The sequence below is a fragment of the Nomascus leucogenys genome, chromosome 22a (genome assembly GCF_006542625.1).
Source record: "Nomascus leucogenys isolate Asia chromosome 22a, Asia_NLE_v1, whole genome shotgun sequence".
NCBI lineage: Eukaryota > Metazoa > Chordata > Mammalia > Primates > Hylobatidae > Nomascus > Nomascus leucogenys.
Window position 1 is genome coordinate 101,652,646 of NC_044402.1, and position 27,994 is coordinate 101,680,639.

General features: G+C 41.6%; 2 protein-coding genes across 11 annotated transcripts in view; one reads left to right on the top strand and one right to left on the bottom strand.

Annotated features, from left to right (window-relative positions):
* CASP8 (caspase 8) overlaps positions 1 to 26,145 on the top strand; it is a 51,191-nt gene extending 25,046 nt beyond the window's left edge. The window contains exons 2-9 of one of the 5 annotated variants that reach the window (XR_004028019.1): positions 7,169 to 7,499; positions 12,199 to 12,304; positions 13,384 to 13,522; positions 13,644 to 13,688; positions 15,641 to 15,705; positions 17,571 to 17,845; positions 22,737 to 23,238; positions 24,381 to 26,145. Coding sequence is in view for 4 of the 5 variants with exons in the window: in XM_012501878.2 (XP_012357332.2) it covers positions 7,195 to 7,499; positions 10,195 to 10,290; positions 12,199 to 12,304; positions 13,384 to 13,522; positions 15,641 to 15,705; positions 17,571 to 17,712; positions 22,737 to 23,238; positions 24,381 to 24,516 (1,491 nt within the window). In the remaining variant the exon portion in view is untranslated. Of the gene's footprint in view, positions 1 to 1,189; positions 1,288 to 7,168; positions 7,500 to 10,194; positions 10,291 to 12,198; positions 12,305 to 13,383; positions 13,523 to 13,643; positions 13,841 to 15,640; positions 15,706 to 17,570; positions 18,477 to 22,736; positions 23,239 to 24,380 lie in introns of those variants that run through there. The other 4 variants (XM_012501878.2, XM_003253918.3, XM_030803952.1 and 1 more) reach the window with 4 other exon arrangements.
* Positions 26,146 to 26,339: 194 nt separating this feature from the next.
* The window catches only part of FLACC1 (flagellum associated containing coiled-coil domains 1), a 76,160-nt gene continuing 74,505 nt past the window's right edge, over positions 26,340 to 27,994 (bottom strand). For 4 of the 6 annotated variants that reach the window (XM_030803957.1, XM_030803954.1, XM_003253943.4 and 1 more), the window contains 3 exons: positions 27,610 to 27,699; positions 27,370 to 27,479; positions 26,345 to 26,697 (listed from right to left, as the gene is read on the bottom strand). In XM_030803957.1, coding sequence (XP_030659817.1) covers positions 26,571 to 26,697; positions 27,370 to 27,479; positions 27,610 to 27,699 — 327 coding nt within the window. In that variant the 3' untranslated portion in view covers positions 26,345 to 26,570. Of the gene's footprint in view, positions 27,480 to 27,609; positions 27,700 to 27,994 lie in introns of all 6 variants that reach the window. The other 2 variants (XM_030803956.1, XM_030803958.1) reach the window with 2 other exon arrangements.

Below are 27,994 nucleotides of genomic sequence, written 5' to 3' on the forward strand. Positions count from 1 at the left end.
CCACACCTGGCTAATTAAAAAATTTTTATTCATAGAGATGGTGTCTCATTATGTTGCCCAGGCTGGTCTCAAACTCCTATGCTCAAGGGATCCTCCCACCTTGGTCTCTCAAAGTGCTAGGATTACATGCATGAGCCACAGTGGCCATCCAGGCATTGATGTTATGAGGCTACCTTCACCTAGCCCTCTCTGGTGAAGAGTCCTTTTCAGATACTTCATTCAGTCTTCTCAGCTGAGTCCCTGCCCTCTGAAAGCTTATATTCTATTTGGGGAAAGACAAAAGGCAGTTTCAAAGAAGAGAGGTGCTTGATTTTCTTTTCCTACTTTTAACATCAGAAAACATTTCATCTAACTCTCAGTATGAAGGCAATATTTTGTTTACTGATATATCCCTAGAGCCCAACATGGTGAGGGCCCCAGGATTTGCCTCCTTGATAAGATGGTAAACCCATCTTTCAGCTAACTTCATGGTTTCCCCAGCTACACTCACATACAAAGATCACCTTCGGTAAGATGGTAAGTCTATCTTACCATCTTACCAAAGAGTTTTTGCATTTTAGAGTTTTTTCTTTTTAGATTTTTTTCATTTTAGAACTTTTTTATTTCAGAGTTTTTTCTTTTTAGAGGTTTTTCATTTTAGAGTTTTTTCTTTTTAGAGTTTTTTTTTATTTTAGAGTTTTTTAGGCTGCTGAAGGTGGAATCTGGTGACCTTGGGGCCACAGAGATGCTCCTTGGCTAAACCAGGGGCTTTAGCTCTGAAAGTTCGCAGCCACCCTGAGAACCAAGATGAGGGGGCTCTGCAGTGTCCAATCTCAAGACCACTCTGAGGTGCTCCATCAAGATTCATTGAATGAAAAAATTGAAGTCTTAATGATGAACCCAGAAAAATCTTTAAATCCTAAATATGAAACGAAAGTGTTCTTAGTTACAATCCAGTCCAACGTCCTCGTTTTGGAATGTGGAAATGAGGCCCCAAAGGTAAAATGGCCCATCCAAAGTCACAGCCAGGGGCCAGTGCTCAGGTGGCCAGGTGCCCTGCATGTGGTCTCCTGGACCACCAGGCCTTTTTCCTCCAGCTTTAGAAGCTTTAGAAGGCACTCTGCTCACTCAGGGGCAAGTGGTAAGCGTTCTTTTCCCTCTAGTGTTTGTGACTCAGGAGTTTCGAAACAGGAAGTAGAGCTGGCTGGCTGTGCCCTTCCGTCCTTCATTAGACATTTGCTCTTGTCTTAGATGCTCAGATGGTAGCGGATAGGCCTCTGACGAAGGTGCTACCGTCGTGAGAGTAAGGTAAGGATTTGCCTCTTTCTTAAGGTCAGAGGGGTCTTTTGGGAGGAAGGCCTTTGATTCTGGAGTTTTCTAGGCTGCTGAGAGTGAGATCGGGTGGCCTTGGGGCCATGGAGGTGATCCTCGTATGTGAGTGTGGATGGGGAAACCATGAAGTTAGTGTAAGAGGTAGCAGTCCCTCTGAGAACCTTGCCGAGGGCCGTGCAGTTTCCAGATCTCAAGGCCATTCTAGCTTAGATTGATGAAGTCCTAGGAGTTTCTGAAATGCTGCAAGTTTACCTACTTGTATAAAGGCCTCATCCTGATCCCAGCCAAACTTGTGAAATAATAGAAGCCAAAATTTAAATCTCAACTGACTTTGCTGCTACAGCTATCCTCCCACCAACACACATACCCGCCAACATACACATTTGCTAACATAAACACACACACACATACACATACACACACCCATGTGGTCCTACTAATTCAATATTTATTTTTTAAAGGAATTAAAAAAGACTGGGCGTGGTGGCTCTCGCCTGTCATCCCAGCACTTTGGGAGGTCGAGGCGGGTGGATCACCTGAGGTCGGGAGTTTGAGACCAGCCTGACCAACATGAAGAAAACCCGTCTCTACTTAAAAATACAAAATTAGCCGGGCATGATGGTGCATGCCTGTAATCCCAGCTACTCGGGAGGCTGAGGCAGGAGAATCGCTTGAACCTGGGAGGTGGAAGTTGTGGTGAGCCGAGATCGTGCGGTTGCACTCCAGCCTGGGCAACAAGAGTGAAACTCCGTCTCAAAAAAAAAAAAAAAAAAGAGAAATTAAAAAGATACAGAACAGTTCAAAAAACAATATAATGGGAAGACTAGATAGACACAATCAGAGACCTGTACTTGTTGGGTTAAGCATTTACAGGTGAAGTTGCAAGTTTCATTCTGTTTGAAAATGATGGGATTATATGTTTTGCTGAGGTTCGGACCCCTTTGCTGGGTTGTTTGAATGCCGTGGCTGCAGCGCCCTGTTATGGACACCATGTGCGTGCGGAATGGATGTCTGTCAGGTTCCAGGGCAGCCCGCAGTCTGAGGCAGCCAGCCTGGATTGGAGGGAGTGGCAATACTACCTACCGGTTAGGGGTTTGGGCCTGAGAGCTTTCAGGTTCTCTCAAGCTTTGGATGAGATGCAGGTTTCTGTTTCCGATGGCGAATGCATGTTTTGCTTTTTAGTTATCACTGCAAGAGCTAGGATGCTGCTAGAATATTACTGGAATGATTGTGATAAGATGGAATGTATTTGCAGTTTAATTGTGGCATGTAATACAGTGGTAGAATGGGACTCTGGAATGAGATGCTGGGGCCTAGATTCTAACACTTTCTTTGTGAGGCTCTGACCCCCTCTCTCCTATAGTGGATTTGTTAAGAACTTTTGTTTCTGTGGTTTTGTTATTATAAAATTTTTTGAAATGTTGTTCTCTAAAAAAGTTATGATTTTATGTTTTTCTTCATGAAATTCTTTCACCGCCTTCCAGTTGCAAGTAGAATGACGTCTAAATCTTTGTGATCTGTCACCGAAGCCCTTGAGTGAGATGCTTAAATCTGGCTGTGGCTCTCTCTCTTACTAGCTTATTTCCAAGCCGTGATTTTTCACAACAAAAAAATGGGGACAATAATAGTAGTTTCTTCAGAGGCTTTTAGTGAAATAAGGTTAAAAAATATTTTTGTGTTTATATGGATATATAGGTTATAAACATTTATATATCATTTATTTATATGATTATTATAAACACATATTTATATTTAAATACTTTGGGGCATAAATATATAAAATAATAAATATACTTATGTAATACAAATAGACTTATATGCATTTACTATTCAGCAGAGATTATATAAAATATATGTATTACATGGCAAAATATTCAAATTTACATATGTTATATATACATGTGGAAAAAAATTGGTAAAAGGCCACAAAATGTGACCAAAGAATTACTTCCAAATGGCAGGTTTTTAAGTAATTTTTATTTTCTTTTTATACTTCTTTGTACTTTCTCTATGAAACAAGTGTTACTTTTACTATTTTTAGGAACCAAAAATACAAGTACATTATTTAAAAAATACTAGCTTAACAAAGTTTCTAGCCCATAAGCTCGTGCAGAAAATCTAGGTCCCATAAAACAAGAACGGCCATGTGATGTCTCTCCCTGTACAGTGCTGGATGGCCCGTTATTAATGGTGTCATAAATCCTTTGCAAGTGACTGTTTTCTAGGTACTATGACTAGAGGGATGTGTAACGTAAGCAAAAAACAACAGAAAAGGCCGACTATCATCCGACAGTGTATCCTGGAACACCTAGGCCAGAGAAGAAGCCACGTTAGCATTTTCCCTTCTAAATGTCAGTTATGATTTGATGGGGAAACCACTCAAAAAGCATTGTCACGTTGTTGAAAAGGTAATGAAATGAGTGAGATGAGATGGCTGTGGAAGACGGAGCTATGAGCCCATCTTATTATATCCAAATTCATGTCATCTCAGCCTTGGATTGTGTTCATTTTTATTATATACTGTCAGAAAATGCTATTGAATATGTAACAAGAGCCTCAGAAAGGTTTGTTCCTTTTGACCCAATAATACTACTTTTAGGAAATTATTCTAAGAAAATAATTAGAGGTATACTTAAAGATTTGCGTTTTAATGTCATCCTAAATGTAATCAGGAACTGGCTATGTAAATTATAGCCCATCTCTAAGATTAAATGCTTTACAGATATTAAAACCCATGCTGTAGAAGAAAAACTAAAGACAGGAAAGTACTTACAAGATGTACTTACCAGTGGAAAAATCCACTTATGTTACAGAGATATGATGTGTTCAAATATAAGGAAAAATGCGTATGCATAAAATATTTGGTAGGAAAGAGTAAAATATTATTGGGCATTTATATTTGGATGGTGGAATTATACGTAATTTTAATTTTCCTTTTTATCTTTTCTGTATTTTCTAAAATGAATACACTAAGCATTGTTATCTTCAGAAAAAAATAATTGAGGGATGGGGGAAAGGAAGTCCTGCTTTCATTTGATTCTTTGGTTGGTTTTATTCTGTAAGATGAGATTTTAACAGAGGTTAGAATGCATTAAAAATTTTAAAGAGTTGACCTAATGGCACTAAACAGGGTTAGATCTAGTTTAGATCTTTTTCAGCATATGAATAAGGATGGATTTTTAAATAAAGATTTTAACTAGGTATATTTTTAGAATAAGTAATACATGTACATGGTAAAAATTCAAACAGTACAAACTGTGCAGCAAGGTATGGGAAATAAAGCAGCTCTCACTGTCACCTCCACCCATCAGCCTTCCCACACTGCACGCCCACATCTGTGTGTAATTCTGCTTTTCTTTAACATTATTGAAGGAACTTACTGTGTGTTTTCTGTCAGAGCTCTTCTGTGAATACACAAAATATGTACCGATCAATACATTATGTAGATCACACATGCTCAACCACATTGATCTTCCTATTCTTTCTAGTAGCCAAATAGAGTTCCCTGGAATATGATTAATAGCTTGCCTAAATCTTCTAATGCTGATAAACAGTTGTTTTTGCTCTTTTGTTATTTCAAGGAAGGCTACCATGAATAGCCTTGTATATGGTTTTGAGTATACTTATGTTTAAGTGAATGTAGGAAAAACTCTTGGCAGTTAAATTGTGGGCCAAACTTTATGTGAATTTTATATTTTGACAGAGATGGCTAAATTACCCATCTGTTTTTTTTTTTTGTTTTGGTTTGGTTTTGGTTTTGCTTTTTTTTTTTAAGAGTTGGGATATTGCTACCTGGGGTCTTGCCCAGATTAGACCTGAACTCCTGGGCCACGTTGGTTTATTTTACTGCATTCCCAGCACCTAGAGCAATGATTGACACGTGCCAGCAGTATCTATTGGAAATTCTGGCCAACTTGCAATAGACCTGATTATTTCTACACTGAACATTCTAAGATAGCTATTACTATTCATTCAGGAAAGCCCAGACAATGATCATGCCAGCAGCCTGAGACAGTAGCCAGTAATAGCCGGGTGTGGTAGTTTGCTCTGGTAGTCTCAGCTACTCAGCAGGCTGAGGTGGGAGGATGGCTCTAGCCTGGGAGGTGGAGGTTGCAATGAGCCAAGATCGCACCACTGCACTCCAGCCTGGGTGACAGAGTGAGACCCTGTCTCAAAAATAAAAATAAGAATAAAAAATAAACCCGCAAAACTTTCTGCCCTCACAGAGCTTCCATTCTAGTGAGAGGGTGGTTTATTATCAGGAGGGTGACGCCGATAGGGCTGGGGACCAACTCCCTGCACGGAACAAACATGATCGCAGTGGGGTGGGAGTAGGGGACGAGTGAGGGGCTGGGAAGAATGAGGGCAGCAGAACGCAGAAGCTTAAGTCCCCAGAGGCTCTGTGGTTTCCATTTCCACACAAAAAAACCACTGCTGCTGTAATCAGCAGGGGGAAAAGATTTTTAAAAATTTTCTTTCAGGGAATGGAAGGAAAGGATATTTTTGAAAGGAAGACTTTGAAAACTAAAAGTTTTGGGTCACTTAAAAACTCAAAAGCTTTGGGTCACTTAAAAAATATTTAATCTTGGAGCTGGAGGCCATTATTCTAAGTAATTAGCTGGGTGTGGTGGTGTGTCCCTGTAATCCCAACTACTGGGAGGCCAAGGCAGGAGGATTGCTTGAACCTGGGAGGCGGAGGTTGCAGTGAGCCGAGATCGCGACACTGCACTCCAGCTTGGGTGACAGAGCAAGACTGCGTCTCAAAAGAAAAAAAGAAAAAAAAAAAAAGAGAACTAAATACCATATGTTCTCACTTAAAAGTGGGAGCTAAGCTATGAGGATGCAAAGACATACAGAGGGATATAATGGACTTTGGGGATTGATGGTGGGGTTGAAGGGGATGTTGGTCCTAATAGGTCCTAGTACGTCCCCTGCCTCCAAGTCTTCCAGTCTGTCCTTTGCACTTTGAATGTTAATTCCCAATTGGATAATGTCATTCTCATTTTTACAGTCCTTTCTTAGCTCCTCATCACCTCCAGGACAAAGCCTAAACCCCTTGCCCCATGGTAATGCGGCCCTTTTGTGACATGGTACCTGGCTAGAGCTTCATCCCTTTGTCCCATCACTCTCCATCCCAGACCCTTTGTAGTTACTTTATTGAGCTCCTTGTGCCTGCCTGAATGGACTTGAAAGTTCTTACCTCCATCTTTTACATGAATTGTTTCCTGTAAGAATTGTGCTTTCTCACATGCTCCCCAAAATCCCTTCCCCGCAGGAAGCCCTTCTTCCAGGCTAAGTTAAGCTTTCTTCCTCTACATCCCTACCACACTCTGGTCACAACCCTCTAACCACTGGCTTGTGTTTTTTTTTTTTTTTTTTTTTTTTTTTTTTGTGAGACAGAGTCTTGCCCTGTCACCCTGGCTGGAGTGCAGTGGCGCAATCTCCACTCACTGCAACCTCCACCTCCCGGGTTCAAGCGATTCTCCTGCCCCAGCGTCCTGGGTAGCTGGGATTACAGGCGCGTGCCTCCACGCCCAGCTAATTTTTGTACTTTTAGTAGAGATGGGGTTTAACCATGTTAGTCAGGCTGGTCTTGAACTCCTGACCTCGTGATCCGCCTGCCTTGGCCTTCCAAAGTGTTGGGATTACAGGCGTGAGCCACCGCGCCCAGCCCATTGGCTTGTTTGTATGTCTACCTTCCTAAACAGTAAGAGGGAACTTGTCTGGTGTTCTTTTTTTCTCTCCTGTGCTCACAGCACCATGACCAGTATCTAGTAGTTGCAGTAGCCTTTGGTGAACAAGCCAGCAAATGGTACTTTTCTTCCTTATCTGAACATACCATTGTATTTTGACTTAGATTATATTCTCCTGCCTTTTGAAAAGATGGACTTCAGTAGAAATCTTTATGATATTGGGGAACAACTGGGCAGTGAAGATCTGGCCTCCCTCAAGTTCCTGAGCCTGGACTACATTCCACAAAGGAAGCAAGAACCCATCAAGGATGCCTTGATGTTATTCCAGAGACTCCAGGAAAAGAGAATGTTGGAGGAAAGCAATCTGTCCTTCCTGAAGGAGCTGCTCTTCCGAATTAATAGACTGGATTTGCTGATTGCCTACCTAAACACTAGAAAGGAGGAGATGGAAAGGGAACTTCAGACACCAGGCAGGGCTCAGATTTCTGCCTACAGGTGGGTGGAAACTCCCATTGTGGGACTGGGAGGTGTGGGTTGAATGGACAACCTCTGAGCTGATTGGGGCTTGTCTTTGTGGTACCCTGCCTAGTGCCTGGGAACCCAGCTGTGCCACAATTCTAAGCTTCTACAGAAAGACAGTGGTGCCTTGGGTAGTCCTGCTAAAGGCTGTAAAACTTAGCTTCTCCCCACCCTAGAGACAGTGGGTAAACAAAGGCGTAAGAGAGAAACCACATTCAGTATCACTTGGGAGGCTTTGGGAAGATGTCCCACTGGAGCCAGATTAAGAAATTTAGGGGCCTTATGTATAATTCTATAAAAATGCTAAGACCATAAAATAAAATTTTATTTTTCAAAGTGAAACATTACTTAGAGGTATGCTGAAGTTATAATAGCGTTTTTCTAAATGTTCTCATTTTTTTCCTCTCTTATCTTGGTGCCTCTCGATATCCAGATTGTGTGCTTACTTTGCCCATCCATTGAGTAAAGCATCACAGCTTCCCACCCTGAAATCCCCCTCCCACCTGCTTGCGGATGGCTATGAAAATTTTCAATGGGATTTAAGGGTTTTCTGCCACACTTAAAGACTCGAATGACACAGTTCTTTACAGAGCTGTAAGCCGCTGGCCTGGCACATACAGCTAGGCAGTCCCCACCGAGGCTGCGCAGCTCCCATGAGCCCGGCTGTATGACAGTTCTAAGCTTCTATAGGAAGACAGTGGCACCTTGGGTCATCCTGCCAAAGGCTGTAAAACTCAGCTTCTCCCCACCCTAGGAGAGTGGGTAACCAAAGGTGTGAGAGAGAAACCCCATTCAGTTACAACTTCATGATGCTGTGACAAGACTTTAAAAACAGAAACACATTGTCACTTTCTCTCTTTCAACATCTCCTATTATTGGACACTACTTAAAGCAATTTTAGCTTTGCTTTCAGGAAACTTCTACTGAAGCCTTTGCTCTGGGCCCATTTCATTGTCTCTGTTTGCTTGTTGATAACTATGGCATGTGAGATGGAAAGGGTTCACAGTCAGGGCTGACAGCTGCTGCCCTCTGATGGCCCAGCCCTTGAATGCTCTGGTCTTTCTATTCTCAGAGACGATTTTTTGTTTTGAGGCTTGACTATTTTTTGTTTTGTTTTTGAGACGGAGTCTCGCTTCATCACCCAGGCGAGTGCAGTGGCACGATCTCGGCTCACTGCAACCTCTACCTCCAGGGTTCAAGTGATTCTCCTGCCTCACCCTCCTGAGTAGCTGGGATTACAGGTGCATGCCACCATGCCCAGCTAATTTTTGTATTTGTAGTAGGACGGAGTTTCACTATGTTGGCCAGGCTGGTCTCGAACTCCTGACCTTAAGTTATCCACCTGCCTTGACTCTCAAAGTGCTGGGATGATAGGTGTGAGCCACCATGCCCAGCCAAGGCTTGACTATTTTGATTTTAAGTGACAAAAGAGATATTCTGGGCTGGGTGAGGTGGCTCATGCCTGTAATCCCAGCACTTTGGGAGGCTGAGGCAGGCAGATCAGCTGAGGTCAGGAGTTCAAGACTAGCCTGGCCAACATGGTGAAACCCTGTCTCTACTAAAAATACAAAAATTAGCTGGGCGTGGTGGCTCATGCCTGTAATCCCAGCTACTTGGGAGGCTGAGGCAGGAGAATCGCTTGAACCCAGGAGGTGGAGGTTGCAGTAAGCTGAGATCGTGCCACTGCACTCCAGCCTGGGCAACAAGAGTGAAACTCTGTCTCAAAAAAAAAAAAAAAAAAAAAAAAGAAAGAGATATTTTGGGTGTATAAGTTTCCTAGGGCTGCTGTAACAAAGTAACACAAACTAGCCGGTTTAAAACAGTTTTTAAAATGTATTTTCATAGTTCTGGAGGCCTGAGTCAGAAATCAAGATGCCAACAGTGTTGGTTCCCTTTAAGAGGCTCCGAGGAAGAATCTTTTTCATGCCTTTCCCTGCTTCTGATGGGTGCAGGACTCCTCGGTGCTCCTTGTGTTACAGATGAGGCACAGCAGTCTCTGCCTATGTTCCCTTCTCTGTGTCTAAATCTCCCTCTTATAAGGAGACAGTCACTGGATTAGGAATTAGGGCCCACCCTAATCCAGTATGGTCTCATCTTTGTGTGTGTGTGTGTGTGTGTGTGTGTGACAGTCTCACTACATCGCCCAAGCTGGAGTGCAGTGGCATGATCTCAGGTCACTGCAACCTCTGCCTCCTGGGTTCAAGCAATCCTTTCACCTCAGCCTCCTGAGTAGCTGGGACTACAGGCACCCGCCACCATGTCTGGCTAATTTTTGTATTTTTTGTAGAGATAGGGTTTCGAAATGTTGCCCAGGCTAGTCTTGAACTCCTGGGCTCATGCGATCTGCCCACCTCGGCCTCCCAAATTCTGGGATTATGGGCATGAGCCACTGCACCTGGCCAGCATGACCTCATCTTAATGAGATTTTATCTGCAAATGTCCTGTGTCCACATAAGGTCGCATTCTCATATTCCAGGTCGACATGAATTTTGGGGAAGAAGGGAGAACACTATTCAACCAGTACACTAGATAGCTTTGGTTTACTAGCATTGTGAAGTCTTCATAAGGAACTTATTCATTAAGGCACCAGTTAGTCCTAAAAACCCACAGCCCCAGAACTAGGAAAGCCAAGGGGGTCTCATCTTGTGCCCACCATCTTGGTCCTTTGAAGGTTCCACTTTTGCCGCATGAGCTGGGCTGAAGCAAACAGCCAGTGCCAGACACAGTCCGTACGTTTCTGGTGGAGGATCGATCATCTATTAATAAGGCAGGATCTCTCTTAAAATCTTTAACGTATTGGCTTAGAGATAAAAGGGTCAGTGCAATCCTGACTTACTGCTTGTTCATTATCATTGAATACTAGCCAGGAGCTAATAAATACGCTAGGGTGGCCACTTACCATTATAAGAAAACACTAGACATTTTATTTTCCAGTTATAATTGCTACCTATAAAATAAGTATCTTATAAACTATTCAGGTTCATTACTAAACAGTGATGGTACAAGAAAGCCTGTAGCCTTCAATAATGAGGAAAGCAAAAGGGTAAATACCTTGTAATAAAGGTGAGTCAGAGTAGCTTTGGATTAGATCCAATTTTGGCCAAACTGAAAGCTTTAGATAAACACTTCTAGGGTAGAGAGTCCAGGAGAAGGAAGATAAGGCAGATGGTAATACTGAGTAATTTCTGTTTCTATGCCATTTTCATTTTCAGAGTTTTACTTTTCTAATTAAATTTTAAAGTCAACATGTTTTTGTATTAAAATTATTTTCCTTTACACCATAGTATTGAAAGGTTGGCTGACTTCTAAAACATTCCTCTGTTCACCTATTCGACAAGCATATTCCAACAGCCTAAATGTGCCAGCCTAAATGTGTCTATCACATAAATGTGATAGGCATAGATTAGGAAATAGTAACACCCATCACTCATTGAGCACTTAGTGTGTTGCCAAAGATTGGTTTAAGTACTTCACATAAACTTATTTGTGTAACCCTCGACACCTTCCTGTGATGTGGTTACGGATAATTATCTTCAGTCTATGGACGAGGAAAAAATGTATAACATGTCTAAAGTTAACGCTGCTCAAAGATGGTGGAACCAAGGCTCCAACACCAGTAGCCTGGGTCCGCAGCACTCAAACATTGCACCTCACAACCCTCTGGGTTTATGAAAATAAAAAGGGTACGGACCTGGCCATTAGGGGACTTGAACAGTTTCTAAACAGACAATTCTTTTTTGTTTTTATTTTTAGTGTGGTGGCATGATCACAGCTCACTGCAGCCTCAACCTCCTGGGCTCAAGTGATCCTATCACCTCGGCTTCTGGAGTAGCTGCGACCACAGGTGCATGCCACCACACCCAGCTAATTTTTTAAATATTTTTGGTAGAGATGGGATCTTGCTATGTTTCCCAGGCTGGTCTCAAACCCCTGGGCTCAAGTGATTCTCCTCCTGCCTTGGCCTCCTAATGCGCTGGAATTAGAGGCATGAACCACTGCACCAGGCCAACAGACAATTATGTATGTTATCCTTTTGGGGTTACTAAGTCATAATGGAGTGAATGCAGCTTTGAGGATGCTCAGGCAATGCTTGAGCTGATTGTTCGTGGATGGGCGTGTGCAGATAGACAAGGGGATGGGGTGTAGGGGCACCGCGGAAAGGGGTGAGGGGAGGGCAGCTGAGTGTGTTTGGCTTCAGGTCCTTTAGTGTTTGCTGTCTGGTCTGTATTCGGAGACTTTGTATTCCAGAACCGAATGCTTGGCCTTCTTACTGAAGATAACGACTGGGAGAATACTGACCAGTTTTGATTAGGGAAGTCATGAGCCAATGTGCATTTTGAAAAGCATAATTTCCAAAAGGCAAAGCTTTTTTCTATTGCAACAAAATCTTGATTTTACAGAAAAAAAAAGGAAAACAAGATTTACTTAACTGAAATAAACTGAAAGAAAAGTTGATAGAACTTTAAATTGTTAAGGGTGGGAAAGTCGGGGAGGAGCCAGTGGACTTCTGTGTCAGTACACCAGCCTCTTTCCAAGGGCTCAACTCATAAACCATGCCATTAACTGGCTTTATGTTGAAGGGAGGCCTTTGGAATCAAGCCCACCGTGACTCCATATATCAAATGGGAAATTATTTGGGAAAAGTTTTCTAAAATGTCTCCATGTCCCACCACAGGGTCATGCTGTATCAGATTTCAGAAGAAGTGAGCAGATCAGAATTGAAGTCTTTTAAGTTTCTTTTGCAAAAGGAAATCTCCAAATGCAAACTGGATGATGACATGGTAAGACCTGGTATCTTACTGAGATTTAGTCCTGAGACTTGGTTAGCCAGGGAGCATTTCTGAGACCAAAGAGAGGGGGTATTTTGGTAAAAGCAACCTGGATTCTAACTTTTTAACTAGAAGAAGAAAGTTGTCAGCACGAGTGTTACAGATGTGATTCCTTTAGACTGAAGTGCTGCTCATGCTAACTATTGGGAGCAAGGAAGAGTCAGAGGCCGGGAGAAGGAGGCTGGTTGTGCAGATGCAGCCCAGCCTGAGACCCGGCAGAGCTGGGAAAGACAGCGGTGGGTCCGAGACACTTCCTCCGCTTCTGCAGTCCCCGAAACAACCTGGGACCTGAAACTCTGTGTGTATATTGTGTCTGTGTGTTGTGTGTCTGTGTTTTGTGTCTCTGTGTTGTGTGTCTCTGTGTGTGTTTTGCATGTCTGTGTTGTATGTGTATCTCTGTGTCTGTGTGTGCCTTTCTCTGTGTATAGTGTGTGTCTGTATTTGTGTGTGATGTATCTCTGTGTGTCTCTATAAGTGGTGTGTGTGTCTGTGTGTGTGTGTTCTGTGTGGTATGTGTGTCTGTGTGTTGTGTAGTGTGTATTGTATTTATGCCCCTGTGTGTGTATCACTGAGTATACTCTGTGTGTGTTGTATCTGTGTGTGTATGTGCATGTGGTGTCTGTGTGTATGTGTGTGTCTGTGTGTCTGTATGTACTCAGGTCTGGAGAGGCAATGCTGGGGGTGAGGCCATCCCCAGGGTGTCACCATGATGACCGGGCTGCTGTCTCAGGTTGTTTCACAGTCCCCAAGTAATGCATTCGCAGGAGATTTGAGCACAGGGCCTGGGGACTGGGTGACGTCTGACATGGCTTCTCCTTTATCCTCTCACTTCTGTTCTTCTGGGCCAGAAAACATGGCATCGCTTCTCTGGTAGCCTGCTGGCTGTGAGAGACCAGCAGAAACTGTCAGAAACTTGGGAAGCAAGGGCAGGTCCTTGGTTGGAGAAAGTAGAAGTTAAAAAAAAAAAAAATCTAATCTAAAAACCAGTAGGGCTCAATCCAGATTCCCAACTTTATTTCTCCTCCTCTTAGAACCTGCTGGATATTTTCATAGAGATGGAGAAGAGGGTCATCCTGGGAGAAGGAAAGTTGGACATCCTGAAAAGAGTCTGTGCCCAAATCAACAAGAGCCTGCTGAAGATAATTAACGACTATGAAGAATTCAGCAGAGGTAGAAACAACCTGACAGCCGGGAATCGGCAAAACCTACTCTAAAATTGAAACTGACAAATCTCTGCATATCACAGTTGTTTCTAATCAAATATTGTTTGGGGTTTCCCCTTTTAATTCAGAGAGAAGAAGCAGCCTTGAAGGAAATCCTGATGAATTTTCAAATGGTAATACTTGGAGATACATTTTCAAGATTTAGTTAATTTACTCTCTGGTACCTGCGTGTGTCCTCCCCACAGCCCTCTACCACATGCACGTCTTAACGTGCCTGCTCTACTTTTTCTTTTTTTTTTTTTTTTTTTGAGACAGTTTTACTTTGTTTCCCAGGCTAGAGAGCAGTGGTACCATCTCAGCTCACTGCAACCTCCGCCTCCCAGGTTCAAGCAATTCTCCTGCCTCAGCCTCCTGAGAAGCTGGGATTACAGGTGCGCGCACCACCACGTCTGGCTAATTTTGTATTTTTATTAGAGATGGGGTTTTACCATATTGGCCTGGCTAGTCTCAAACTCCTGACCTCAGGTGATCCGCCTGCCTTGGCCTCCCAAAGTGCTGGGATTACAGGCATGAGCCACTGCGTCCGGCCGCACCTGCTCTCCTAAGACCTGCAGCCCAGGCTGGCAAGTTTGAAATAGGTGCAGAGTTAGTCAGTAATAAGTAATTTAACATCATTTTTTCTATGTGGCTTTTTTTTTTTCTCCTTGACGTGCTGCTCATGTTATGCACTGAGTAGCTGGATTTAAATTATGTTTCATAATTTTCTTGGTTAAGTCACTTCCTCTTTCAACACCTTCTACACTAAGTCACTCCTTTCAACTTCCTTTCACTTTTTCTACCTGGTAAGCGAGGCTGAACCAAGAGAGAGAGCTCTCAACGATCTCCTTCAAAATTTTGATTAATCAAATATTTTTTTTTTTTTTTTTGAGACAGTGTCTTACTTTGTCCCCCAGGCTGGAATGCAGTGGTGCAATCTTGGCTCACCACAGCCTCGACCTCCCAGACTCAAATGATCCTCTTGCCTCAACCCCCTGAGTAGCTGGGACCACAGGCACAAGCCACCATGCCCGGCTAATTTTTGTATGTCTTGTAGAGATGGGGTTTCGCTATGTTGCCCAGGCTGATCTTGAACTCCTGAGCTCAAGCCATCCACCTACCTGGGCCTCCCAAAGTGCTGGGACTATAGGCAATTAATAAAGTATTCTTTCTGATTAGAAAAATTATATATACTAATTAAAGATGATTTTAAATTCAGAGAAATTTTTAGAAGTCCAAGAATGCCATCACTCCATTCATATTAATATGAATATTTTTATTGTATTTTTACCTCGGCTCTGTGTGGTGTGTGTGTGTAAAATACGTTTTGGATCACTCAAATGTATTTTGAAGATTAATGTCTATGCAGGCTGTCCTTCCCTTTCCCCTCTGCCTGCTGAGCCCAAGGCCTTAAGAATACTTTAAGGAGTAAAGTACTAAATCATTAATTCATCCTGAGCTAGTGGCTTTATTAATGAGTATCTCACAAATACCACAAAAATTCAACCTGGCCATGTGGAGCAATATAAAATTATGGCATTTCTTGGTATGCTTTTCTCTTTGGCGAGGAGACAACTTGATCTTGTGTTTCCAGAAGTATGTTAATTGCCCTGCTTGCAGAATCTCTCTGGCTTGAAAGGAGATGATATTCATGGTAGTCTGTGAATTTTCATTTTATTTCTTTTATTTATTTGAGACAGAGTATCACTCTGTCACCCAGGCTGGAGTGCAGTGGTGCGATCTCAGCTCACTGCAACCACTGCCTCCCAAGTTCAAGTGATTCTCCTGCCTCAGCCTCCTGAGTAGCTGGGACTACAGGTGTCTACCACCATGCCCGGCTAATTTTTTTGTACTTTTAGTAGAGACAGGATTTCACCATGTTGGCCAGGCTGGTCTCGAACTCCTGACCTCAAGTGATCTGCCCATCTTGGCCTCCCAAAGTACTGGGATTACAGGCGTGAGCCACTGTGCCCAGCTTGAATTTTCCTCTTAAAAAAGACCTTATGTTGTCCTATGTGCTACGTATTTCATTACCAGTGTACCTTTCCTGCCATGTCTCATTCTAGATGTGTCTCTTCGTTGTTTGCAGTGGAGGAGTTGTGTGGGGTAATGACAATCTCGGACTCTCCAAGAGAACAGGATAGTGAATCACAGGTAGATGGAAACCTCCAAATCCTTTTTCTTTTTACATTAGAGATTCTAGTTGTTTAATTTGTTAGCTTTTTTTTTTTTTTTTGCTGCCAGATAAACTGATAAGGGGCAGAAACTTACTGAAAATTTTGAGAACTGTAGAAAAAATTAACCAAAAAAAAACAAGTTAAAAATATGACTTAATTTTTAAAATGTGACTCCTTCAGTTTTCTATGCATTTGAATTTTAAGACCCGAGATGAAGATACTGGAATAGTTGGAGGGTGGAGGGGATAAGAAGCCTCCTACCAAATCTTCTAGCAGCCATGCCAGTCTGGATGGGGGAGTGGTTTGGAGAAAGAGTCTAGCAGGAATGGAAAAAGCAAAGCCTTTTCCTTTAGCTTAATATTTCAAAAATGCTTCTCCTTTGTGATTAGGTGTAAGCAGCAAACTCTCATAATCTAGCCATCTCAGTGAACCAGCAGAAACATGTACTTTTTAGGCATAATAACTTCTCTTTATGTAACCAATAATCCACCAAATACATCCTGACTTATTAGCCCATTTGCTCCTCCTCACGGTAGGAAGAAGAGGAAATCCTGAATATCTGAAGTAGGCTTGAGAGAGATTATTCACTAGTGTGGGCTCCTGAGAAAATTACCAGACCTCTTTCATCTGAAAGTCAAGGATTAACCCAAGTAATGTGGTACTTTCTAAACAGTATAGCATGCTACAAGCATTGTCCCCACTGAACAGCTAAAAACACTGTCTTAATATTTTAGTAAATCTTAGTATCTTTTTCCTTTTTTAATGTTTTATTGAGACAGAGGTCTTGCTACGTTGCCAAGCCAGGTCTTGAACTCCTGGCCTCAAGCAATCCTCCTGCCTTGGCCTCCCAAAGTCTGAGATTATAGGTACTAGCCACTGTGCCTGGCCAAATCTTGGTGTCTTAATATCTCAGTAAATACACTTAATATGCTTAACAAATACTTAGAACACTTAACAGTAAATAATAAAAACTTAACATACTTGGTACAAACTTAATCAAATATTTAATATCTTAGAGTTAACATATTAAGATAACAGGTTACTTGCCCAAAGTCATAAGGTGAAGTAGAGGCAGGAATTGGGCTTCCTAGCCTGGAATCCTTTTCTCCACCTCAAGGGGCTACTCAGACCTCCAAGTAAATGCTGAGTATCTCAGCACTGAAACAGCCCTAGGAGAATGAATAGGACACAGGGCCATCCCTGGCCAGTACTATCAGGTACTACAGTTTGGATACCATAACCTACAGTGTAGCCAGGACCTCCCTGACCAGCCCATCTCTTCCCAGCAGCCACCGTGGTCCTGAGAGCTGGGTTAAGCCATCACCTTTAAAATCCTGGGACCACACTGTGCAATGCATGAATGGGAGACCCTCAGCTGTTAGCCATGAAGCACAGATGAGTTCAGTAGACAGTCAAGAGAATCACAAGTCATGGCGTGGGGGCAGCCAAAGACGTTCATTCATTCAGTGACTCTTGATTGAGCTCTCACAAGTTAATACACCGTAGTCCCTGGCACAGATGTTATCAACCTCAAGGAGTCTTCTGTATAGTATGGGAAGCAGAAATGAGAACAAACAATAATACAATATAATGACAACAATATTAATATATGTGCAAAGTGCTCAGGAGGCCCAGGTATTGGGACACTGACTTTACAACGATGGGGCAGCAGTCTGAGGGGTCCTGTGTGAAGGAAATATGTAGAAACTAGTTCTTCAAGGAAACGACCCCAAGTTGGGGTGGTGCAATGGAAAGCACGTCCTCGTACTAGGGAGTTGTTTGTTTACATCTCTAGTGTTTAACCCACAGAGTCAGCTCCTGGGTTGGGTTTTTGTTTTCCAGACTTTGGACAAAGTTTACCAAATGAAAAGCAAACCTCGAGGATACTGTCTGATCATCAACAATTACGATTTTACAAAAGCACGGGAGAAAGTGCCCAAACTTCACAGCATTAGGGACAGGAATGGAACACACTTGGATGCAGGTACAGTAGAACCCAAAAGAGAAAAGTGAAATATTTCTTATGCCTTTTTTTTAAATCAAAAGGGAGAGAACAAAAGCTATACCAAAAGGGCCACGTTTCAAGAAAATGGATGTAAACATATTTCCCTGTGGAGGTAAAGAACATTCTTATACATTTATCAGTTTCTTGCTTTTTTTTAAATTAATTTTTTAAATAAAAGCAATGTATGTATAAATATAAAATATCAAATCTTACTAAAAGACATAATGAAAAGCAGTAATAAGCTTTGTTTTGAATTCGGCTAAATGCATAGTGCTTCTATGGAGTGCATTAGGTGATGAAATTGCTGTGGTATCAAAGCTTTTATAGAGGCTGCATTTTTACAGGTTGGGCTGTTAAGTGCAGCAGAAATTGTGGGTTCTTAACAGAAATAACATTTTCAAGTATTAAATATTAAACTGGTTAGCAATTCTTTTGCTAAGCCAATTTAAGCTAAGATCAGAACTTACAAGTTAAATGAAAAAACAATTTGTAGTATGTGAATATAAAAAGTGACTACAACAACAAAAAATAAAAATCACCCATCACCATTGAGATATTAATAATTTTGATTTGATCAAAGAACTTTTGAATATAGTGTTCATCAGGCATGACATCAATTATTGATTTGTTTTGCAAATGGAGGTAAGTTTAGAAAATTAATGTAGACTGATTATAATCATCAGGACTCTGTAATGGCCCCTATTGACATTTTTTTTTTGAGACAAAGTCTCACTCTGTTGCCCAGGCTGGAGTGCAGTGGTGCGATCTCAGCTCACTGCAGCCTCCATCTCCCCGGTTCAAGTGATTCTCCTGCCTCAGCCTCCCAAGTAGCTGGGACTACAGGCACACACCACCACACCCAGCTAATTTTTGTATTTTTAGTAGAGATGCGGTTTTGCCATATTAGCCAGGCTGGTCTTGAACTCCTGACCTCAAGTGATCCGCCTGCCTCGGCCTCCCAAAGTGCTGGGATTACAGGTGTGGGCCACTATACCTGGTCCCTGTTAACATATGATTTGTTTATTTAAGCAAATCTAAGCCTTTAAAAAGGCACAGAGATTAAGTCCATTGATTACATCATTTGTCATTATGCGCTTGGTATTGAAAAAAACATTTCGGACCCTTGATTTGTATTCTTTTAAAATTAAAACATTTCTATTAAAATAACATTTGCTTCTATTTCTGGCAGTTCATTTACTTATAATGGTCCCATGATCGACTAGTCTCTGGTAGGCATTCGAGTCTGTGTGTCCTGCTTTTTCTGTTCCTGTTCTTATGTTTTAATGCTGAATGAGTAAAAGTAGGAGACCCAGCTGCAGAAGTCATTTGTCCTGAGAGACTCCCTTCTGTCCTGCTTCAGTGCCTTCAGACTTGCTTTACAGTCATTTTTTTTTTTAATCAACATTCCACATTTCCAAAGGATCAGAATTTTTTTCACAGAACCAACACACTGTATTAGTCTTGCCAAAGTGCTTCCAAATCAACAAGGGCCTATTGCATTTCAGTTATTTTTTTTCTATTCCTAATGCTAGACTGTATTTTTTTTTTTTTTTTTTGAGACAGAGTCTCACTCTGTTGCTCAGGCTGGAGTGCAATAGCATGATCTTGGCTCACTGCAACCTCTGCCTCCCAGGTTCAAGTGATTCTCCTGCCTCAGCCTCCCAAGTAGCTGGGATTACAGGCATGTGCCACCACACCCAGTTAATTGTATTTAGTAGAGATGGGGTTTCACCATGTTGGTCAGGCTGGTCTTGAACTCCTGACCTCAGGTGATCCATTCGCTTTGGCCTCCCAAAGTGCTGGGATTACAGGTGTAAGCCACTGCGCCTGGCTGAGACTGTCTTTTGACTGATGACTTATGTTTAGCTCTGATGTGCTGACAGGGACAAAATGCTGGAGAAGGAATAAAAAAGGAATAATCCAACAAGGATCAAGAGAACAGGAATGGAGACAATAGCTAATGAAAGGTTTCCAACAATTTGGGGGAGTTGAAAAAAAAGAGTAGAGGTAATTGACTTAACAGAGAAAGCTACAACCTCACTGATTACAGAAGGGAACACAGAAAGGAGGCAAGCCTATTTACCCCACAGAATCCTGGAAAAATTCAGCAATTGGAGGTACAAAGTGTAGGTGAGGCAATGAGCAGAAAACAGGAAGATTCTCTGAAAGCCTATATAAGCCTATACAATCCTCTGATTCATACCTCCCTCTCATAGAGCCAGGAACTATTCTTATTCTACCATCATAAGGAACAGGAAGTTTGTTTTCTCATAAAACTGAACCAGAGAGGCTCTACACTTCGGTGTGCCAGGCCCAGCAAAGGAAGCAATGAAGCATTTTACTGAACACAGAGACTGAAGAAAACCTACTGGTGGCATGGAGTCAGATCTCTAAACCAACTTGGTTCCAAGACACTGGCAGCAGATACAGATTTACCTCTGGAGAAGCTGAAAGCTGACATCTGGAGGTCTCCTAATGAAATGATCAGGTCCCAAACCAATCATCTTGCTATGAAGTCCATCCGTGAACAAACCACATCCACAAACACAGAGCTTTCAGTCGACTTTTTAATGGACTAATTAGTCAATTTATGAATGGACAACCAAAGGTCAGCAGGCATTTGAAGAAAGGCTCTAATACAAAAGAGAGGCAGCTGGGTACGGTGGCTCACGCCTGTAAATCCCAGCACTTTGGGAAGTCGAGGCAGGCGAATCGCCTGAGGTCACGAGTTCAAGACCAGCCTGACCAACATGGTGAAACCCCATCTCTACTAAAAATACAAAAATTAGCCGGGCATGGTGGCGGGTGCCTGTAATCCCAGCTACTACAGAGGCTGAGGCAGAAGAATCACTTGAACCTGGGAGGTGGAAGTTGCAGTGAGCTGAGATCATACCACTGCACTCCAGCCTGGGTGACAGAGCAAGACTCCGTCTCAAATAAATAAATAAATTACTAGATAAATGAGAGGCAATGCAAACAACAAGAAAAACATGAAACAGAATATGAATGAAACAAAGATAATGTTGAGAAAAAAGCAACCTTTTTTCATGCTTAATATTGGTATTTAGTATTCTTAGAGAGTTAGTTAAAGGTCCATAAAAGAACAAGATGTTATGAAAAAGGGACAGAACAAGAAAGACTCCTTGAAAATTAAAAATATGAGCACCAAAATGAAAAATTCAATAAAGTAGAAGATAAAGTCTCAGAAAGTAGGATAAAAAGACAAAAATAGAAAATAGAAGCAAAAGATAAGAAAATTTGAAGCTAAATCAAGGATGTCCAATTTTTGACAATAAGAGTTCCAGAAAGAAAGGACAGAGAAAGGGGAAATGGAACTTTCCAAGAACAAAATGACACAGTCTCCAGATTGAAAGGGTATAATGGATTAAGATTCACTTCCAAACATATCATACCCTAGAAGCTTCTGGAAAGAGAAAAAAGTAAGCCAAATATGTAAAGTATCAGGAATGAAAAGGTCTTCTCTCTAGCAACACTGAAAGCTAAAAGACTGTGAAGAAAGGCCTTTGGAATTCTGAGGAAAAATGCTTTTGAAAATAGAACTCAGTAAAGACTCATACAAGGGCTCAAAAAATGTACTCCTCATGGTTATGATCCAGCAAAGGAAACTGATAAGACAGAGGAAGTCATAGATGGAGGAAACAGGGAACCTACTATGGAAGAGACAGAGAGATGTCCCAGGAGAAGAGAAATTCATCTGGCCTATGGAACAGCCAGTTGGTATTACAGCAGAAGGATGCAGTGCTCTGGATGAAAAGTTTTCCAGGAAGAAATAAAAATGAGTCAGATAAGCAGCCTAAAAATATTGAAAGATTTTGGCAAGATCCATTAGAGCACTTGGAGAAAAAATAGTGTTAAGCATATAGGAAACAAAGCAGATGAAAAAATAATACAATTACGAATTCCAGGAAAGGCAAAAAGGTTAATAAGAAAGGAAACATAATGAAATAACATTATGTTTACATAGTCTTAATAATAGAAATATTACTATGGGCCAGAGGTGGTGGCTTATGCCTACAATCCCAGCACTTTGGGAGGCCAAGGTGGGTGGGTCACTTGAGGCTGGGAGTTTGTGACCAGCCTGGCCAACATGGCGAAACCCTGTCTCTACTGAAAATACAAAAATTAGCTGGGTGTGGTGGTGCGTGCCTGTAGTCCCACCTGCTTGGGAGGCTGAGGCAGGAGAATTGCTTGAACTTGGGGGGCAGAAGTTGCAGTGAGCTGAGATTGTGACACTGCACTGTAGCCTGGGTGACAGAGTGAGACCTTTTCTAAAAATATATTTTAAAAAATTAAAATATTACTATGGATTCAACCAAAAATTGTAAATAATTGAGTAAGAGCACCAAATGCTTATTCTCCATAATAAGAACTCAATGTGAAAGTCTAAAATTTATAAATGAGTAATTAGCAGTGTACCCAAATTCATTACGAAATGGAGGTTAATGTGAAAAAAAAGTGGTTAAAAACTGAAAGTGGTTGCCTTCATGGAATGTGACTAGGTAATAGGGAGGGATAGAGAGGGGATAACCTTTTGTAAAAGGTCTTCTAGTTCTATTTTATTAATTCATATCTTTTATTTTGCTATACATACATAATTTTGAGAAGGTTTAGGATAAAATAAGTTGGATCTTTTATTCAAAAATTGTTTTTTTTTCTGATTATGTAAATAATATAATTGTTTTTAAAATTGGTTGAGTAGTAAGCCTAAATGATAGCTTACCCATCTTGTAAACTAGTTTAGTAGAGAAAACAGACCAACAATAACACTCTCTCCTTTCTCATTTGCTTCGGGGTTTGAGAATGTTTTTAGCTGGTGGCAATAAATATTAGAAGCCTGCAGAATCCAGCTACAAATATAGAGAGTTTTGGTCTTGAATTTCTGGTTCAAATTCTTATCTATCAATGTTATGCCCACTGTGCTCTCCAGCTCTGGTCTGTGAATTACTGTGGTATAACGTGACTGTTCAAATTTCACTTTTCAGGGGCTTTGACCACGACCTTTGAAGAGCTTCATTTTGAGATCAAGCCCCACAATGACTGCACAGTACAGCAAATCTATGAGATTTTGAAAATCTACCAACTCATGGACCACAGTAACATGGACTGCTTCATCTGCTGTATCCTCTCCCATGGAGACAAGGGCATCATCTACGGCACTGATGGCAAGGAGGCCCCCATCTATGAGCTGACATCTCAGTTCACTGGTTTGAAGTGCCCTTCCCTTGCTGGAAAACCCAAAGTGTTTTTTATTCAGGCTTGTCAGGGGGATAACTACCAGAAAGGTATACCTGTTGAGACTGATTCAGAGGAGCAACCCTATTTAGAAATGGATTTATCATCACCTCAGGCGAGATATATCCCGGATGAGGCTGACTTTCTGCTGGGGATGGCCACTGTGAATAACTGTGTTTCCTACCGAAATCCTGCAGAGGGAACCTGGTACATCCAGTCACTTTGCCAGAGCCTGAGGGAGCGATGTCCTCGGTAAGTTTTGTCTACTCAGCCCTCCTCACTGTTACACTACCTTGCTCCGCTACTCCATCACCACTACTATCTACTCATATTCAGAACCTATTAGAAAGTGCTATATGGTTTAGATAACATTAACGGGTCAGAGAACTGTCCAAGGGGAGTGGTTTCCATTCATCTCTAAATGTCTAGCTGTAGATCACATAGCTGCACTTCCCAGGTCAGTTACAAAGTGGGAGAGTGGCAAGTGTTAACATCCTTAGTTTATAGATGGAAAAGCTGAGATGCTTTATTCCTTTATTCAGCACCTCAAAGGACAATCAGGGTATCACAGAGCAGGAAAGGATGGGAAAGTCATACAGTCCAGCTCTCTGTCTTTAGGCCAAAACATGACTGAGCCAATTCAACTAGTTTTGGAAATCTTCCAAGAAGGCAGTAACCCAATTCAATGTTTAAACATCCTCCAACTCTGTCAAAAGTTCTATAATAGCAAACCATCCTCAAAACCTCTTGGTGCATTGTGGGAGATAAATAGCAGGTTCCTTCTAGCCCCGTATTTCATGTTTTGAGTATATGAATAGTGAGAATTTCCCGTAACTTAGATCATGAATCTAACTTAGATTTTGTAACTTAGATCATGAATCCTGCAAGGTTTCCGGGACTAGCTACCGAGGTAGAAGAAGAGGTTGCCTAACAAAAATGCTAAGAGATCCTGGTGAGAAGAAGGTGGGAGTAGCTGCAGGAGACATTATACTTTCACTTGCCTTAAGTTTAATTGCATCAGAGATGAATCTGCAGATGCAACGTCAATTCGAGGCAGAGAGTACTGGGGGGCATTGAAGCAATGGGGAGCCAAGTAACGTGGAGAAGAGTGAGAGACACACAGGTCAGGAGAGAAAGAAACCAACTCTAATACTGACACCGAGGTTTCTGATGGTCAAAAGAGTTCCTGAATAAACCAAAAGTAAGTTATTAAGCTCCGAGACAACCCATTTACCAGGAAAGCTGGGGTAGGTCTTGGTTTAGCAACTTATTGTTTCAAATGACTGATATTTTGAGAGAAAGAACTACAGAACTATCTCTGAGCACAGCAGAAGAGACAGTTCATCAGTTGCTTTCCCCCACAGACAGTCACAATGTTATGTGATGTATTTCAGAGGCGATGATATTCTCACCATCCTGACTGAAGTGAACTATGAAGTAAGCAACAAGGATGACAAGAAAAACATGGGGAAACAGATGCCGCAGCCTACTTTCACACTAAGAAAAAAACTTGTCTTCCCTTCTGATTGATGGTGCTATTTTGTTTTGTTTTGTTTTTTTTGAGACAGAATCTCGCTCTGTCGCCCAGGCTGGAGTGCAGTGGCACGATCTCGGCTCACTGCACGCTCCGCCTCCCGGGTTAACGCGATGCTCCTGCCTCAGCCTCCTGAGTAGCTTGGACTACAGGCACCCACCACCACGCCCGGCTAATTTTTTGTATTTTTAGTAGAGACGGGGTTTCACTGTGTTAGCCAGGATGGTCTTGATCTCCTGACCTCGTGATCCACCCGCCTCGGCCTCCCAAAGTGCTGGGATTACAGGCGTGAGCCACCGCGCCCGGCCAGTGATACTATTTAGATACATAACACTATGTTTATTTACTAATTTTCTAGATTTTCTACTTAATTTATTAATTGTTTTGCACTTTTTTATAAGAGCTAAAGTCAATAGGATATTAACAACAATAACACTGTCTCCTTTCTCTTATGCTTAAGGCTTTTGGGAATGTTTTTAGCTGGTGGCAACAAATACCAGACATATACAAAATCCAGCTACGAATATAGAGGGCTTATGATTCAGACTATTATCTACCAACATTAAGCCCACTGTTAATATTCTATTAACTTTAATTCTCTCTTGATGCTAAATTCCACACTACCACATTTAAAAAATTAGAAAATAGCCACGTGTGGTGGCTCATGTCTATAATCTCAGCACTTTGGGAGGTTGAGGTGGGAGGATTGCTTGAACCCAAGAGGTCAAGGCTGCAGTGAGCCATGTTCACACCATTGCACTCAAGCTTGGATGACAGAACAAGACCCCATCTCAAAAAAAAAAATTTTTTTTTTAGTAAAACAAAATTTGATTGAAATCTTTTAAAAATTCAAATTATTTTACAAGTTTTAAATAATCGCTCCTCAAACTTGCTTTATGCCTTCTTATCGCTTTTATGATGTATATATACTTGGCTAACTATATTTGCTTTTTTGCTAACAATGCTCTGGGGTCTTTTTATGCATTTGCATTTGCTCTTTCATCTCTGCTTGGATTATTTTAAATGATTAGGAATTAAGTTATCTTTAAAATGTAAGTGTCTTTTTTCAGAAACATTTTTTAATAGAATAAAATATAATTTGATCTTATTGCTCCTTAGAGATTTTTTGTGCTTGGTTTTGATTTCTGCCAATGACATCCCACAGGTGGAAAACATCTGGACCACAGACATGTTCTACTTGAGTCTCCCATGATTGGCACACACAGTTGTATTTTTAAAATTTGTTGTCAACGTTTAAAAATTAGGAGCTATCACATAAAAACCAGAATAACTTCTTTTAAAAAATCATAATATCTGACAATATTGACCTCATGCTTTTGCATGGCAAAGGTCTGAGAAGCACCTTCTTCAGCTGGGACAGTGCTCTGTGGGTCACTCTTCCCCACCCGCTGTGCCCCAGCCCTGCCCAAGCCCCTCTACTGAGGCTGCTGTTGGTTGCCACTTATCACTGTGCTTGTGCAGTTGTTTTCCTTATGTCTAGCCCACTTCACTTCTTTATGTTGCCTGCCCTGTGGGTGTCTGAATTCTGGTGATGGTCCAGAGAAGGTAAGAATCATCAGAAACCCTTCCTAAGTCATAGGTTAGGGAACATGATTGAGAGGTAGGGAAGTAGGGGGCATGGGTGTGAGAGAAAAATATTTTAGAATAAAATCAACACATCATCTTTTTTTGCTACCTAAATGCCCCAGGGGACAAAGGTACATTTCCCAAATATAGTAATAGTTCAATAGGAAGAAGGCCTTCAAATCAGTTTCTTTCTAACGAAATACGTAAAGGTGGAAGAAAAATAGTACAAAACTCAGAGAAAGCTCAGCTCCCAGTACGGAGAGCATCATTTTTCAATGAAGTGTCCATGAGAAGCTGTGAAATTCAGATGAGAATTCAAACATTTTCAGCCACTCAGAGAATCAGAGCAACCCAAGAACTAAACTCATTATATGCATTTTCTCAAGAAAACCCTCCCAGGAGTTTCCTGGGCCTACAGAAATGGTGTGCCAACCATCTTCAACAATGGAGAGCAACTTTTTGTTTATGATTCTTGTCCTTTCTTGCTATCATCTTCCACAGTGTCAGAATCATCCTTAGAAACAGTAATAGAGGCCAATCTCCCAGAACATCCTCCATAAATTTCTTCATTCTTAGAAATTATCTTTTGCCTGTAAAAAGAAAGGAAAGATGTATCAATGTCAACTCAAAAGCTAGAAAGAGTATAGGATATTTGGAGTGCAGGGAGAGAAATGTGCCTTCGTTCCTTCACCACAGCAGTCTCTCACTCATTACTTGCAGTGGTTTTGAATTTAGTGAGGTATGGTGTTCAGGTGACTAAAGTCCTGTATGAGGAATTTTCTACTAAATCAATGCAATAAATAACTTTCCTCTATTAAAGTATTGACCAAAACTTATTTTAATGATTTAAGATGCAGCTTCAGGTAACAGTACACCTTCTGATCCAAAGCTGATTTCCATAGGAACCAGAAGCAGCTGCATGTAATGGCAAGACCATCAGACTCCCAGGGGAGATGGATTTAAAAACCACCCTCAGTCATAGAACTGAGAAAACTCAGAAACTGGGAGATAAATGTCCTGTGTTGTTTTGCATTGAAACAAGGACACAGGTGAATGGGAGAAGTGTAGACACAGCTCCACTCCACCTCAAGTGAACTATCTGGCTTTGTGTCGCTGGTCCAGAGTGACATACCTCCCTCCCGAAAACACCTGTGCCTTGACATAACTAGGGAGCACTTGGTCTATCTTCCTAACCCATTCCTCACTCAAACTCCTTCCCACTCCTAAAGACAACTCAGCTATGTCTTTTTCAGCAGCCGCACTTCAGATGAACGTTCTCTTCCATCAGGATCTGTATGGTGTGCTTATACTTTTCTTCAGCTTCAGCAAACTTGGTTTGAAGCATTTTCTCCAGATTTCCCACTATAGCTTTCTGAAAGACATACATTTTAATAGCCATCTTCCCCAACCCAGAGCCATCCAGGGCAGAGCTATATGGCAGAGCTGGAATGGAGACCTGGGTTCTTCCCCCAACCCCCATCCCCACTCCAGTAAGGACTCACCTCTTTCTGGAGTTCCAGCTGGGTATAGTAGAGGTTTGTGTTAAGTGACTCTAGGATAAGGGCTTGTGCATGCAATTCTTCCTCCATGACCTGCATAAGAAGAAGTTGTTGCGGGACATCATGCCAATGTCTATTTATTTAGTCTCATCTCCAGGGCACCTGGACTGTAATGCAAGGGAGCAACTTGAGCTACTTTTGCATCACTCATGGCCACTCACACCCTGTCAGTCCTGCCTCCTCTCTGTCTCACCCATCTATATGCTTCTCTTCAGCCTCACCAGAGCTCATATGAATGGTTACAATGGCAATCAGTTATTCATTCACTAAGCAAGTCTTTATTAAATACCTACTACTGATTACAACTATACGACACTCTGGAAAAGGC